At 41.2% G+C, this 14716-nt stretch overlaps 1 protein-coding gene across 4 annotated transcripts in view; it reads right to left on the bottom strand.

Annotated features, from left to right (window-relative positions):
• Window positions 1-1889: 1889 nt before the first annotated feature.
• The window catches only part of CFAP20DC (CFAP20 domain containing), a 266263-nt gene continuing 253436 nt past the window's right edge, over window positions 1890-14716 (bottom strand). For all 4 annotated transcript variants that reach the window (XM_088021961.1, XM_088021957.1, XM_028110418.1 and 1 more), the window contains one exon: window positions 1890-2002. In XM_088021961.1, coding sequence (XP_087878087.1) covers window positions 1890-2002 — 113 coding nt within the window. The remainder of the gene's footprint in view (window positions 2003-14716) is intronic.

The following is a 14716-nucleotide window of genomic DNA, read 5'->3' as shown; positions in this document are numbered from 1 at the left end:
GTTGTTTTTGCTTGGTTGGCATCCCTCCCCATTTTGTTAACAGTGCCTTATTCTTCAGGGACTATCTCGCTCCCATTCCATGTGGTCCTGGGGATAACTGACAAATCAAGCCTATCAGCCTTTGCTCCTTGAGCAGAGACTCAAGGCAGAAAAAGGGGGCACCATCATTTTGGTGACCATTGTTGGGAGAAACTGTTAGTTTCTGCTATAGGAACCGTGGAGCTGTCTGTATTCCTGTGCCTCCCGGGGTCAAATTGTTCAACAAGTCTTTCAGTTCTGAGATCAAGGGTGTCTGCTGCTTGCGATTTAAGAATCCCAGCACAGTGTTCTAGGTCCTAGCTCAAATTCACATGGAGGTTTGTAGCATTCTGTTTTGGGGCTCATGAGGCACTCTTGTATCCTTAAGTATTTTTAGCTTATGGTGTTTTTGATATTTATAACCACATCTTAACTAGAAGAGACCTTTAGTTGACTCTCCTATTTATGTGGATGGCCCCGAGACTGACTAAAGCAAGTTCAAGGCTCTCCAGGTCCTACTCCAATCTTCAAGGTCATAGCCAGGATAGCCCAACTATTTTATCATTCTGTATGCTTTCTGAAAACCTCAGTTATTTATTTGCATTTTGTAAGTATGAACATCTTGGGGAAAAATTCCTAACAAAGGTATACTTCATGAACAATAGGATTAAAAGCTTATCAAACAGAAACATGGTTCTAAATAATGTATGATCCTTTGAACAGGAGCCCAAATCTCTTCCTGAAAAAGAGCTCTTATTTCCTCTATCAAGCAACATTAAATGAAATTATAGTACTGCCATTAAATCCAATTGTACACCAGTAATTTTTCATTTCCAATGGTACTCTTCTTTATTAAAAAATCTTTATTAAATAACAAAATATTCCAGCTAATATAAGTACTTCCTTGAGCTCAATATTAATATACTTGGCACACAATTCAAGGCTGTCTCCTCAAACTCAGGAAGTGCATGATTTTTTCCTTGTGATTCAACAAGCAGAATTATAGTGAGCCTCCTCTGTTTCTCCAGGCCTAGTCACAGAAATGGTGAGGTATGTGGGGTGTTCAAATGGGTGACTTCTTAAATCTGGATCCATGGAGCTAGATTTGGATCATATTATTAGAATTCAGAGATAATTGGTAAAAAAAAAAAAAAAGCAAAACCCAAAACCAAAAAAGCACAGCACAGTGCTAAGCAGTGTAAGTGATTTACAATGTTTTGATCTTTGGCAAACTCTGGATGAACCTTTATGAAATGGAACAGTGGGGCAAATGCTAAAAAAAAGGGGATCGTAAAGTCTGACCAGTTCACAGTGTTTCCTTTTCTAAGAGTCTAAGGAAGGGTAAATATTATCTTGGAATATTCTGGTAAGGAATGCAAGCAAGGCAAATAAAAGGAGGCAGTTTAAAAGGTATTCTTTTGACCATCATACTTTATTTCTAATACAAATAGGTAATAAAATAAAAAGTACCCAGGTATCTTTGAAACAAGAATACATTTTCTGTGTATCAAGCCATCATTTACAGATTAACACTGCAAAACATTTGAATTAATAACTCTTAATTTGCTTCTGTAAGATTATAGGCAATAAAAAATGATATGTAGGATGAGAACTACAAGAAGAAACCAATTCAAAGTCCTAAAATCTTGTCTCTGTATTAATTCCTTCACTGCCAAAAAAATCACATGCATCTACAAAGAGAAGGTAGGTATCCTTAACATCAAACGTTATTTACAAAACAACTCCATTTCTCTCGTTTACTCTGGATACTGCGGGCCTGCCTGATACACGCACTGTGGGGCCAACACCACGGTCAGCTCGGCTCGCCTGCTCCCCCTGGGTGCGGCCATTCTAGGCGCCGGAGGGAGGCCTCACACCAGCTCGTAGTATTTCCCCGTCTGGGGATCAAAGTAGCAGTTCAGACACGGGTCATACAGCAGAGTCAGCACCTCCTCGCCCTCTTCCACACTCGGGTCTTCTTCACCTGCCGGGAGGAGAACCACAGACACGTTAGCCGCCTGCTGGCCCAGAACTGCTGACCGCCAGGGCAGAAGGGCAAGGAGACAGGCACCTCTAACCCTCCTGGGAGATGCTCCTTGTGCGGGCGGAATGTCAAGGCCAGAATGGAGGAGCACGGCAGACGTGCAGACTCTGTGCACACAGCATAAGACAGGGCCGGCTTCACTCTGAAGGACGAGAAAAGCTGAGTGTGGAGGCCAGGCAGGGAGGGAGAGAAGAAAGGGACAGGGCCAATGGACTCACGGGATCAAGGATACAAGAGGGATTCAAGACTTGGGGGCGACAGTTCCAGACTTGGCTGTGGGCCAGAGCTGTATGAATGCACCCTAAAAGTGCTACCAAGTAAACCCGAATTAAAATGGTAATGCTGTTTAGGAACACAAGACACACAAAGCATAGAACACATACAAAAAACTGTCAGGTGATGGGTAATTTTATTAGTGGTAGGAAGGTCTGTTTCCATTTGCTAGTAACATGGATGTGGCTTCATGTTTGTCTCTTGTGACAACTGTTCAGATGGTTTGGAGGAACTTCTGCTGCCTAAGTTATTAGCAGGTTTGGTTGGTTTCCAACCCATGGCATGGACTGAAAAAAAAAAACCTGTTTTCGTAAGATCTTTCCTGAGCACCTTATACGTGCCCAGTGCTATGCTAAGTACTTGTGCACTTGATGCCGTCACCAGCAAGTGAGTGACTTGTGAATACTTGTGAGTACTTCCGAAAACCATGTGATAGGGAGTCCAGAAGCTAGGAGGGTAAGACCTCCCTGAGCTGGAGAGGATCAGAGCAGGCTCAGGGAGGAGGGGTGATTGGGAGAACACTCCTCTCTCTTCCTTAGCACAGGCTACTAAGAACCAGAGAAAACCCAGTGTCTGGGGCTGTGAGCTCACCAGGGTTGCTTTGAGAAAGGCTTAGGTGTGGGCTTGGGGCAGGGCTGACACGTAACAGAGGCTCAGTCAATACTGAATGTTTCTGGAAAGGGTGAATACATGACTGTGAAAGCAAAGTCTATGGTTATAAGTGTCACTGCCTAGAGTACGGGAAGGTGGTGGGACTCCATTTTTCCAGCCAAAACCAGACCGAGCTGTCCTTGTCACAGGACAGTGACAAGCCCGAGTTAAGTCCCAGGGGGCGGGGCCAAGATGGTAAAGTCGGGGGCTGAGATGCTACCACAGCCATGCCTCTGACCATCCAAAGACACATAACATGATCGCCCCTGCACCAGGCACTGAGTGGGGTGCTGGGGATGAGATGGTCGACAAAACAGGCGCTGTTCTCAAGGAGTGTGCAGTGACTTGGGCAAAACACAAGAGCAGCTGACTCTCTTACAGGCAGCACACAGCACTAGCAGTCCTTAAAAAGTGGAACTAACTGGAGGACTAGGTGCCTCTGCCTTGCTGGCTAACATCTCAACTGGCGGAGCCCTGGGTGGTTTAGAAAGCACTTCGCGTGCAGTAGCTCGCTTGACCCTCCTGTGAAATCAACAGGGATTATGGGTGCCCATTTGACAGACGAGGGAAGCAGGGTCTGTTAACTGGCTCACCTGAGGTCACTCTGCTGAGTCAGAGGCACAGTCAGGGAGGAACCTGGGTTTCCAGACTCTCAGTTCTGCGTTCTTTCTACTGTATTGGCGCCCTGCTTTCGTTTAAGAAGGTGGTGGAACACGTTCAGTTGGGAGCTATTATATTATGCGAATTTAAACATGGAAGAGGATAAAAAATGTACACTTTACAGGTGTCCTACATTTGAAAAACTCAGGTTTGGAAACAAAAGAAATTTCATTTCTCATACTTCAAAAATCACAAAGATGAGAGAGTCCATGTGGGAGGGCAGAGGCAAAATCCAGGCTTATTAGCTCCAGAAAAGACAAAGCTTGAGGTTATAGCAGCCCTTCTGGCCTTAAGTACATCAAAGGTGATAAATGAGAGAGAAGTCAAGAAGATTCTGTGGGGTTCCAGGAGGAATCAAGAGGATCAACGAAGGAAAGTTATGAGGAGCCAGATTTTGGCTCAGCACCAGGAAGAATTTTCTAAACAGTAGAGCGGACCAGGAAATGGGAGGTGGACCCTGGGGAGGGTGAAGCAGGGACTGGGGCAATCACTTGTGTGAGATTTTATTGTGCACAGGGCAGGACCAGATCCAATGATCCCTGCGGTGCCTTTGATGAGTTTCTGTGACTCTTGGCTGCAGTGGCTTATGTCCTTGAAGTATGACAGGGCTTTGCTAATGGCCACGTTAATGGTGGTAGCTGACCTGAGCACCCTGCACAGTTTCTAATTAAGAACAGGAAATCAGAGAAAGCAGGCTGCCTTTCCTTTACTTTCTATTGTTACCTCAAGAGTGGTCCCCAGGGTCCTGCCCCCACCTTCTTCCTTTAAGTAGGAGAGGTTGGGAATGCTTTTCAAGTGACTGTTTCTCATGGAAGATGACCCCCTTTTAGGGCACTTTTGCACCTCAAAGGGAGGGTGTGCATGTCCTTTACCTTCACATATTCAATCCATCATCCCTTTCTTATTTAGGCTTCTTCAGAGAACAGAACCAATAAGTAACTTATGTGTACCTGCTGTGTGAAGATGTCTATTAAATCTGTACCATGTCTAGGTGTGGATGTGACATTCACACACAAAACAAAAGCAGCTAGTAAAGATTAATGAGGGGGGATGGGAGAGGCAACTGCAGAGTGGCCAAGAGAGCCCTGGGCCCTAGGATCTGGCAGACGGGACAGAGGGGAGCTTGGCCGCTGCCTACCCAAACGACCTTCAGGCAGTTATGGGTTATTTTGCCTCACTGGACCCTCATTTCCTTATTTACCAAATGAGAATAACAATGCCTGTTTCATAGGGTTTTGTGGAAGATGAAACTGGACCCTGGATAATATGCATAGCACAGTGCACATAGCAGTGGTCAACAAATGATCGTTACTGTTACTATTAAGGATAATGACAATCTTGAAATAAATCATGAACTACAGGCTCTAAATTGCTTAGTCACTCAGAACAGAAACACTGATAAAGCTTAGAGTCCTAAGATAAGGCTTCATAGAGATGGGCAGCATGACACTGAGGCAGTGGAGTCAGAGAGACCTGGGTCCAAATCCCATTCTACCACTTTGTATAGCTGTGGGACATTGGGAAAATTCAGCACTCTGAGCCTTAGTCTTCTCATGGGAGGATAGTAATACTACCTGTGATAGTACCTATGAGAACTAAGTAAGATACTTAGTAAGACTCCACACACACAGTGAATACTCAATAAATGTTGTTGATATAATTGTCATCATGAAAAATGGAAGATACCCGAGTTAGACACAAAAGGGCTATGTCCACTTATACCTTATTCCCCATCCCAAAACTATACCTGTTTGATTTTTCACTACCAAGAGAAAAAAAAAATAGTGGATTTGAATGAAATACAAAGCCCCCAACTAGTTTCATAAAGGACATTATCATGAATTCATCTTTAAGTAGAAAGAGTTCTTAAACCAAAAATCACATATTTTTCAAGAAGCAAAATGAATTTTTCCATCAGGTGTAATGTTAAAATCATGTATCACCGAGGTAAATGATTACAAGTCAACCTATCTCGGGGGTCTGCTGTCCGATGCTTCATTTTTACTCCAGCCACACAGTGGGGGAAATTCTGACCTCTGGCATGTAAGTTACATGCCGTATAACTGCTTAGCGCACTTGGTGCTGGTACTTTCCAAAAAGATAAAAATTTAAGCCGGTGCTATTAAGTTAGGAAACTCAGTACATTTACAACCAGTCAGGAAACTTTCTAGATGAAAATAACAGTTGTAATGGGCCATGGGTCTTTATCACCCAACTGCAAAGGGATCGAGGTGGAGCCAATTCATTAGTAGGGGTTTTGCTACATAATGCATACAAACTGAAGCAGTAACTGCTATATAAATGCATTCGTTCCAATACATATCACTATAAGACTGGAACCTCATGCATTATAACCACGGGACTAAAGCAGGTTTTGTGGTTTTTAGTACTAAAGCTTTAAATGGATGAATTTTAAAACTCAACCAACAGTGACACTCGTATAAAAATTGGGTGACATTATGTATAATTTTACGTTGAAATAAGTGCTTTAAACTTGCATAAAAGGTTTTGTTTTCATTATAAGTTAATTTTCAAAGCCTCCAATTTACATCATTTTAAGCCATTGTAATCCCTACATAATGAAATTATAATATCATTAAGCAATTACCACTATGATGTCAAGCAATGGGAAATGTTTTGAAAGGTAATTATTGTGCAAGGGTATGGGGTAATTTTCAATTATATTCTTGGATGGTACAGAGTTAGTTTTTCCCCAAAATGCTAAATTGCTCTATTTAAAGACTGGCTACAGAAACTCTAAAAGGACAAATTAACAAATAAAACCATTCTCTGCTACCAGACTAAGAGCATCTGGACAGGGGTCCAAATTACATTTTTACTCTTCTCCACATAATAAAGTCATTTCCAGTGAAATAAAATTGCCTTTCAGATAATAATCTATTTACAAACTTCCAGCTTCATCCACTCTGAAATTGGTTAACAGCAATAATAGAAGAAAAACCAACAGAGCCGGACTGAATGCAGCAATATTAGCTGCCCTTCCCTCTGTTAGATCAGTTCAGGCAAACAATTCCTTCAGTTCACCTTTTGAAAGTCCATTAATATAAATGCTTAATTATCTATATTTATTGCATTTTAACCATAGATAATAGAAAACCTATATGCGGAGGCTAAGTCCTCAAGCTTGAAAACAAATAATGTGGCACCACTTTATCAGATGTAAAATCTCTGAATCAAGACGCTGCACTTGATTTTCGATTTTCTGACGCTGCCATGCAGAATTTTTTTTAAAAAGTTAATGCGTTTTCTCTTTTATAGATCTTGAGAACTGATTGACTGTATTTTTATGTGCATACTAATACACTATTGTTTAAACAATTCAATGGTGAGGGATCACCATTCCAAACAGTCAGCCTCAGGATCAATAAAGATGACATTTTAGATAAGATTCCGCTGAGCACCAGGCACTTGCAAACTTCCACCAAGGCCTCTCACAGTAGGGCAAAATTAACTTGCACTAAAACCTGAGGAAGTCTACTGTGAACTGCTGAATTTTGGTTTTCAGCAAGTATGTGTCCTGGGATGGAAGAAAGATAAATGACCAAGCACGGGATAAAAAGGATGAAAAAGATACTTTCTTCTATTAGAAAACCGCATTGTTTCTCGGAAGGCAAATGACATGCCATGATTATAGTTCAGGTTTCATTTGGGAAATAAGTACATCAACCCTTTTGCAAAAACCAGTGGCTATATTTTACTTGGAAAATGCCACTGAAGACAACATGTTGAAGGATTTGGAAGATTAACTGGGAATTAGTGCAATTTCATTCTTTCCAGGTGGTCTCTACTTACAAATGTGCAGTGATTCAAATGTGTGCGTGTATATCAAATCATCAGTTACACTTACACAGTGTTACATCTTAAACTTACACAATGTTACATTTTAATTTTATCTCAGTAAAACTGGGAAACAAACCTACGAAACAATTGTGCACTTGGAAATGTGCAGTTTATGACTCTGAATGCATTTTGTTACACACCCAGGCAAGTCCTTAACCAGACTACTGAGCTCTGAAACCCCGTAGTGTCTCAATGGCCTGATTTCAGGCAAGGTGGCAACATCGTAGCTAGGGGAAAATGCATCCCAATTCCAGCAAGGGACGTTGAAATCACACCCTGAACTAAGAACCTTGCTGGGGTGCATCTGGGGAATAAGTAGGCAGGAATGGTTCTGGAGTCAGAGAGAGAGCCTCAGGCACTGGCAACGTGTTTACTTCTCTACTTCCGGGCTCACTTCTAGTACTCCTAGTAGGAGGGCATCTCTTTAGTGAAAGCGTTATCACCAGCCCCCCACCTCCCAACCACTTTTGTGCGGAGAAGACACCCCTCAGACTCTGATAGCTGCATAAGAGAAAATCTCTCCCTTCCCCAAGGTTAATCTGAGAGCAAAAGGCAACTACGTGCCTAACAGGGGAAGGGGTGGGGACTCTGGATTCAAGAATGTCATGAGTACTAAAGAATCATATGAGCTGAGCATGGAGGTGGGGATGCTATGGGTTGAAGGAGAGTACTAAAGGGAGTAGTATTTTATCCAGAAAGCTTCAAGAAAGAGAACTTCCTAAATTTAAAAAATTGCAGTGGACGCTTCAGTCGTATGGTTCTTATTAACCTCAATGGGAATTCTGTGGTCCTATAGAAGCATGGGGGTTAAGGGCGTAGATCGCTAGGTCCGACAGGCCAGGGTCAGAGTCCTGCTCCACGCTCAATGGGTCTGTGATGCAGGCGGTGACCTTAATTCCACCTGTGTGTGGGGGGGACCATAACACAGCCTCGCACCTGGGAGTATCCGGAGAAGTCATCGTGAGGTCACACAGCAAAATTTGACATTGTGGGGGGCACATGGCCGATGCTAGCTTCTTTTTTTTTTTTTAATTTTTTTATTGTTATGTTAATCACCATATATTACATAATTTGTTTTGGTGTACTGTTCCATGATTCATTGTTTGTTCATAACACCCAGTGCTCCATGCAGAACGTGCCCTCCTCAATACCCATCACCAGGCTGACCCATCCCCCCACCCTCCTCCCCTCCAGAAACCTCAGTTTGTTTTTCAGAGTCCATCATCTCTCCTGGTTCGTCTCCCCCTCTGACTTACTCCCCTTCATTCTTCCTCTCCTGCTATCTTCTTCTTTTTCTTTTTTCTTAACATATGTTGCGTTATTTGTTTCAGAAGTACAGATCTGTGATTCAACAGTCTTACACAATTCACAGCGCTCACCGTAGCACATATCTTCCCCAATGTCCATCACACAGCCACCCCATCCCTCCCACCCCCGACCACTCCAGCAACCCTCAGTTTGTTCCTGAGATTAAGAATTCCTCATATCAGTGAGGTCATATGATACATGTCTTTCTCTGATTGACTTATTTCACTCAGCATAACACCCTCCAGTTCCATCCACGTCGTTGCAAATGGCAAGATCTCATTCCTTTTGATGGCTGCATAATATTCCATCGTGTATATATACCACTTCTTCCTTATCCATTCATCTGTCGATGGACATCTTGGCTCTTTCCACAGTTTGGCTATTGTGGACATTGCTGCTATAAACATTGGGGTGCACGTACCCCCTCGGGTCCCTACATTTGTATCTTTGGGGTAAATACCCAGTAGTGCAATTGCTGGATCAAATGGTAGCTCTAATTTCAACTGTTTGAGAAACCTCCATACTGTTTTCCAGAGGGGTTGCACCAGCTTGCATTCCCACCAACAGTGTAGGAGAGTTCCCCTTTCTCCACATCCCCGCCAACATCTGTCGTTCCCTGACTTGTTAATTTTAGCCATTCTGACGGGTGTGAGGTGGTATCTCATTGAGGTTTTCATTTGGATTTCCCTGATGCCGAGCAATGTTGAGCACTTTTTCATATGCCTGTTGGCCATTTGGATGTCTTCTTTGGAAAAATGTCTGTTCATGTCTTCTGCCCATTTCTTGATTGGATTCTTTGTTCTTTGGGTGTTGAGTTTGATAAGTTCTTTATAGATTTTGGATACTAGCCCTTTATCTGATATGTCATTTGCAAATATTTTCTCCCATTCTGTCGGTTGTCTTTTGGTTTTGTGGACTGTTTCTTTTGCTGTGCAAAAGCTTTTTATCTTGATGAAATCCCAATAGTTCATTTTTGCCCTGGCTTCCTGTGCCTTTGGTGATGTTTCTAGGAAGAAGTTGCTGCGGCTGAGGTCGAAGAGGTTGCTACCTGTGTTCTCCTTTAGGATTTGGATGGACTCCTGTCTCACGTTTAGGTCTTTCAACCATTTGGAGTCTATTTTTGTGTGTGGTGTAAGGAAATGGTCCAGTTTCATTCTTCTGCATGTGGCTGTCCAATTTTCCCAACACCATTTGTTGAAGAGACTGTCTTTTTTCCACTGGACATTCTTTCCTGCTTTGTCAAAGATAAGTTGACCATAGAGTTGAGGGTCCATTTCTGGGCTCTCGATTCTGTTCCATTGATCTATGTGTCTGTTTTTGTGCCCGTACCATACTGTCTTGATGATGACAGCTTTGTAATAGAGCTGGAAGTCCGGAATTGTGATGCCGCCAGCTTTGCTTTTCTTTTTCAATATTCCTCTGGCTATTTGGGGTCTCTTCTGGTTCCATACAAATTTTAGGATTATTTGTTCCATTTCTTTGAAAAAAGTGGATGGTATTTTGATGGGGATTGCATTGAATGTGTAGATTGCTCTAGGTAGCATTGACATCTTCACAATGTTGGTTCTTCCAATCCATGAGCATGGAACGTTTTTCCATTTCTTTGTGTCTTCTTCAATTTCTTTCCTGAGTATTTTATAGTTTTCTGAGTACAGATCCTTTGCCTCTTTGGTTAAATTTATTCCTAGGTATCTTATGCTTTTGGGTGCAATTGTGAATGGGATTGACTCCTTGATTTGTCTCTCTTCTGTCTTGTTGTTGGTGTATAGGAATGCCACTGATTTCTGTGCCTTGATTTTATAGCCTGCTACTTGACTGAATTCCTGTATGAGTTCTAGCAGTTTTGGGGTGGAGTCTTTTGGGTTTTCCACATAAAGTATCATATCATCTGCAAAGAGTGAGAGTTTGACTTCCTCTTTGCCGATCTGGATGCCTTTGATTTCTTTTTGTTGTCTGATTGCTGTGGCTAGGACTTCTAATACTATGTTGAATAGCAGCGGTGAGAGTGGACATCCCTGCCGCGTTCTTGACCTTAGGGGAAAAGCTCTCAGCTTTTCCCCATTGAGAATGATATTCGCTGTAGGTTTTTCGTAGATGGCTTTTATGATATTGAGGTATGTACCCTCTATCCCTATACTCTGAAGAGTTTTGATCAAGAAAGGATGCTGTACTTTGTCAAATGCTTTTTCTGCATCTATTGAGAGGATCATATGATTCTTGTTCTTTCGTTAATGTATTGTATCACGTTGATTGATTTGCGGATGTTGAACCAGCCTTGCAGCCCAGGGATAAATCCCACTTGGTCATGGCGAATAATCCTTTTAATGTACTGTTGGATCCTATTGGCTAGTATTTTGGTGAGAATTTTTGCATCCATGTTCATCAAGGATATTGGTCTGTAATTCTCCTTTTTGATGGGATCTTTGTCTGGTTTTGGGATCAAGGTAATGGTGGCCTCATAAAATGAATTTGGAAGTTTTCCTTCCATTTCTATTTTTTGGAACAGTTTCAGGAGAATAGGTATTAATTCTTCTTTAAATGTCTGATAGAATTCCCCTGGGAAGCCATCTGGCCCTGGGCTTTTGTTTCTTGGGAGATTTTTGATGACTGCTTCAATTTCCTTAGTGGTTATAGGTCTGTTCAGGTTTTCTATTTCTTCCTGGTTCAGTTTTGGTAGTTGATACATCTCTAGGAATGCACCCATTTCTTCCAGGTTATCTAATTTGCTGGCATAGAGTTGCTCATAATATGTTCTTATAATTGTTTGTATTTCTTTGGTGTTGGTTGTGATCTCTCCTCTTTCATTCATGATTTTGTTGATTTGGGTCATTTCTCTTTTCTTTTTGATCAGTCTGGCCAGGGGTTTATCAATCTTGTTAATTCTTTCAAAGAACCAGCTCCTAGTTTCGTTGATCTGTTCTACTGTTCTTTTGGTTTCTATTTCATTGATTTCTGCTCTGATCCTTATTATTTCTCTTCTCCTGCTGGGTTTAGGCTTTATTTGCTGTTCTTTCTCCAGCTTCTTTAGGTGTAGGGTTAGATTGTGTATTTGAGACCTTTCTTGTTTCTTGAGAAAGGCTTGTATTGCTATATACTTTCCTCTCAGGACTGCCTTTGCTGTATCCCAAAGATTTTGGACAGTTGTGTTTTCATTTTCATTGGTTTCCATGAATTTTTTTAATTCTTCTTTAATTTCCTGGTTGACCCATTCATTCTTTAGTAGGATGCTCTTTAGCATCCATGGATTTGAGTTCTTTCTGACTTTCCTCTTGTGATTGAGTTCTAGTTTCAAAGCACTGTGGTCTGAAAATATGCAGGGAATGATCCCAATCTTTTGGTACCGATTGAGACCTGATTTGTGACCTAGAATGTGATCAATTCTGGAGAATGTTCCATGGGCACTAGAGAAGAATGTGTATTCCGTTGCTTTGGGATGGAATGTTCTGAATATGTCTGTGAAGTCCATTTGGTCCAGTGTGTCATTTAAAGTCTTTATTTCCTTGTTGATCTTTTGCTTAGATGATCTGTCCATTTCAGTCAGGGGGGTGTTAAAGTCCCCCACTATTATTGTATTGTTGTCAATGTGTTTCTTTGCTTTTGTTATTAATTGCCTTATATAATTGGCTGCTCCCATGTTCGGGGCATAGATATTTACAATTGTTAGATCTTCTTGTTGGATAGACCCTTTAAGTAGGATATAGTGTCCTTCCTCATCTCTTATTACAGTCTTTGTTTTAAAATCTAGTTTGTCTGATATAAGGATTGCCACCCCAGCTTTCTTTTGGTGTCCATTAGCATGGTAAATGGTTTTCCACCCCCTCACTTTCAATCTGGGGGTGTCTTTGGGTCTAAAATGAGTTTCTTGCAGACAGCATATGGATGGGTCTTGTTTTTTAATCCAATCTGATAGCCTGTGTCTTTTGATTGGGGCATTGAGCCCATTTACATTCAGGGTAACTATTGAAAGGTATGAATTTAGTGCCATTGTATTGCCTGTAAGGTGACTGTTACTGTATGTTGTCTGTGTTCCTTTCTGATCTATGCTGCTTTTAGGCTCTCTCTTTGCTTAGAGGACCCCTTTCAATATTTCTTGGAGGGCTGGTTTCATGTTTGTAAATTCCTTTAGTTTTTGTTTGTCCTGGAAGCTTTTTATCTCTCCTTCTATTTTCAATGACAGCCTAGCTGGATATAGTATTCTTGTCTGCATATTTTTCTCGTTTAGTGCTCTGAAGATATCTTGCCAGTCCTTTCTGGCCTGCCAGGTCTCTGTGGATAGGTCTGTTGCCAATCTAATATTTTTACCATTGTAGGTTACATATCTCTTCTCCCGAGCTGCTTTCAGGATTTTCTCTTTGTCTCTGAGACTCGTAAGTTTTACTATTAGATGTCGGGGTGTTGACCTATTTTTATTGATTTTGAGAGGGGTTCTCTGTGCCTCCTGGATTTTGATGCCTGTTTCCTTCCTCACATTAGGGAAGTTCTCTGCTATTATTTGCTCCAATATACCTTCTGCCCCTCTCTCTCTTTCTTCTTCTTCTGGGATCCCAATTATTCTAATGTTGTTTCGTCTTATCGAATCACTTATCTCTCGAATTCTGCTCTCGTTATCCTGTAGTTGTTTCTCCCTCTTTTTCTCAGCCTCTTTACTTTCCATCATTTGGTCTTCTATATCACTGATTCTCTCTTCTGCCTCATTTATCCTAGCAGTTAGTGCCCCCATTTTTGATTGCACCTCATCAATAGCCTTTTTGATTTCGACTTGGTTAGATTTTAGTTCTTTTATTTCTCCAGAAAGGGTTTCTCTAATAACTTCCACGCTTTTTTCAAGCCCAGCTAGTATCTTTAAAGTCATGATTCTGAACTCTAGGTCTGACATCGTACTAATGTCCGTATTGAGTAGGTCCCTGGCTGACGGTACTACCTCTTGTTCTTTTTGCTGAGGTGATTTTTTTCGTCTTGTCATTTTGTCCAGAGGAGAATAGATGAATGAGAGAACAAAATGCTAACAGGTTTACAACGTCCCCAGCAAATATACTCTATGCAAATCAGAAAAGACCTGAAACCAGGGGAAAAGAAAGGGAAAGAAAGAAAAAAGAAAGAGAAAAAAAAAAGATAAAAACAAAAACAGAACAACACAAAAAATGCAGAATGTGATCAAATATGATCAGGCTAGTGCATAGATCAGTGCCACACACTAGATTTTGGGCGCATTTTGGTCTGTTAGAAAAAAGTGCCTCCTAAAATTTAAAGGAAGAAAGACATATATGTACAAAATAAGGGTTGATACAATGAAGGGATAGAAGATGACTGTAAAGATGAAAATTATAAAAGATTTTATAAAAGGACTTGATAAGATAAGAAGTTGTTTGAAAAAAGAAAGAAGATTTAAAAAAAAAAAAGAAAAAAGGGAGAGAATGTGATCAGGCAGGAGACTAGAACAGAACCATACACTAGTGATTTAGGGTATATTTTTATCTGTTAGAAGAAACTGTATCTCAAAATTTTAAAGAGAGAACAACTTATATATATATGCCAAAAATAAGGGTAACTACTATGAAGGGATAAAATATGACTCTAAAAATGAAAAATAAAAAATGTTTGTTTTTTTTTTAAGAAGAGATTGATAAGATGTTGGTTGAAAAAGGGAAAAAGAAAAAGAAAAAAAACAGTTAACAAAAATTAACTTTGATGAACTAATGAATCATGGTAAAAAAAAGCCATGAATTCTATGTGCAGTATTCTCCTAGCGCTGGAGTTCTCCCGTTCTCCTTGATCGGTAAACTTGGTCTTGGCTTGCTGGCTGTTCGTGCTGATCTTCTGGGGGAGGGGCCTGTTGCTGTGGTTTCCAAATGTCTTTGCCGGAGGCTGAATTGCCCCGCCCTTGTTGGTCCGGGCTAAGCA

Source organism: Eumetopias jubatus, unplaced genomic scaffold, assembly GCF_037043125.1.
Source record: "Eumetopias jubatus isolate StellerSeaLion01/CBP00866 unplaced genomic scaffold, mEumJub1_p1.0 scaffold_1, whole genome shotgun sequence".
NCBI classification, from domain to species: domain Eukaryota; kingdom Metazoa; phylum Chordata; class Mammalia; order Carnivora; family Otariidae; genus Eumetopias; species Eumetopias jubatus.
This window is presented reverse-complemented; position numbering and strand designations above follow the sequence as displayed.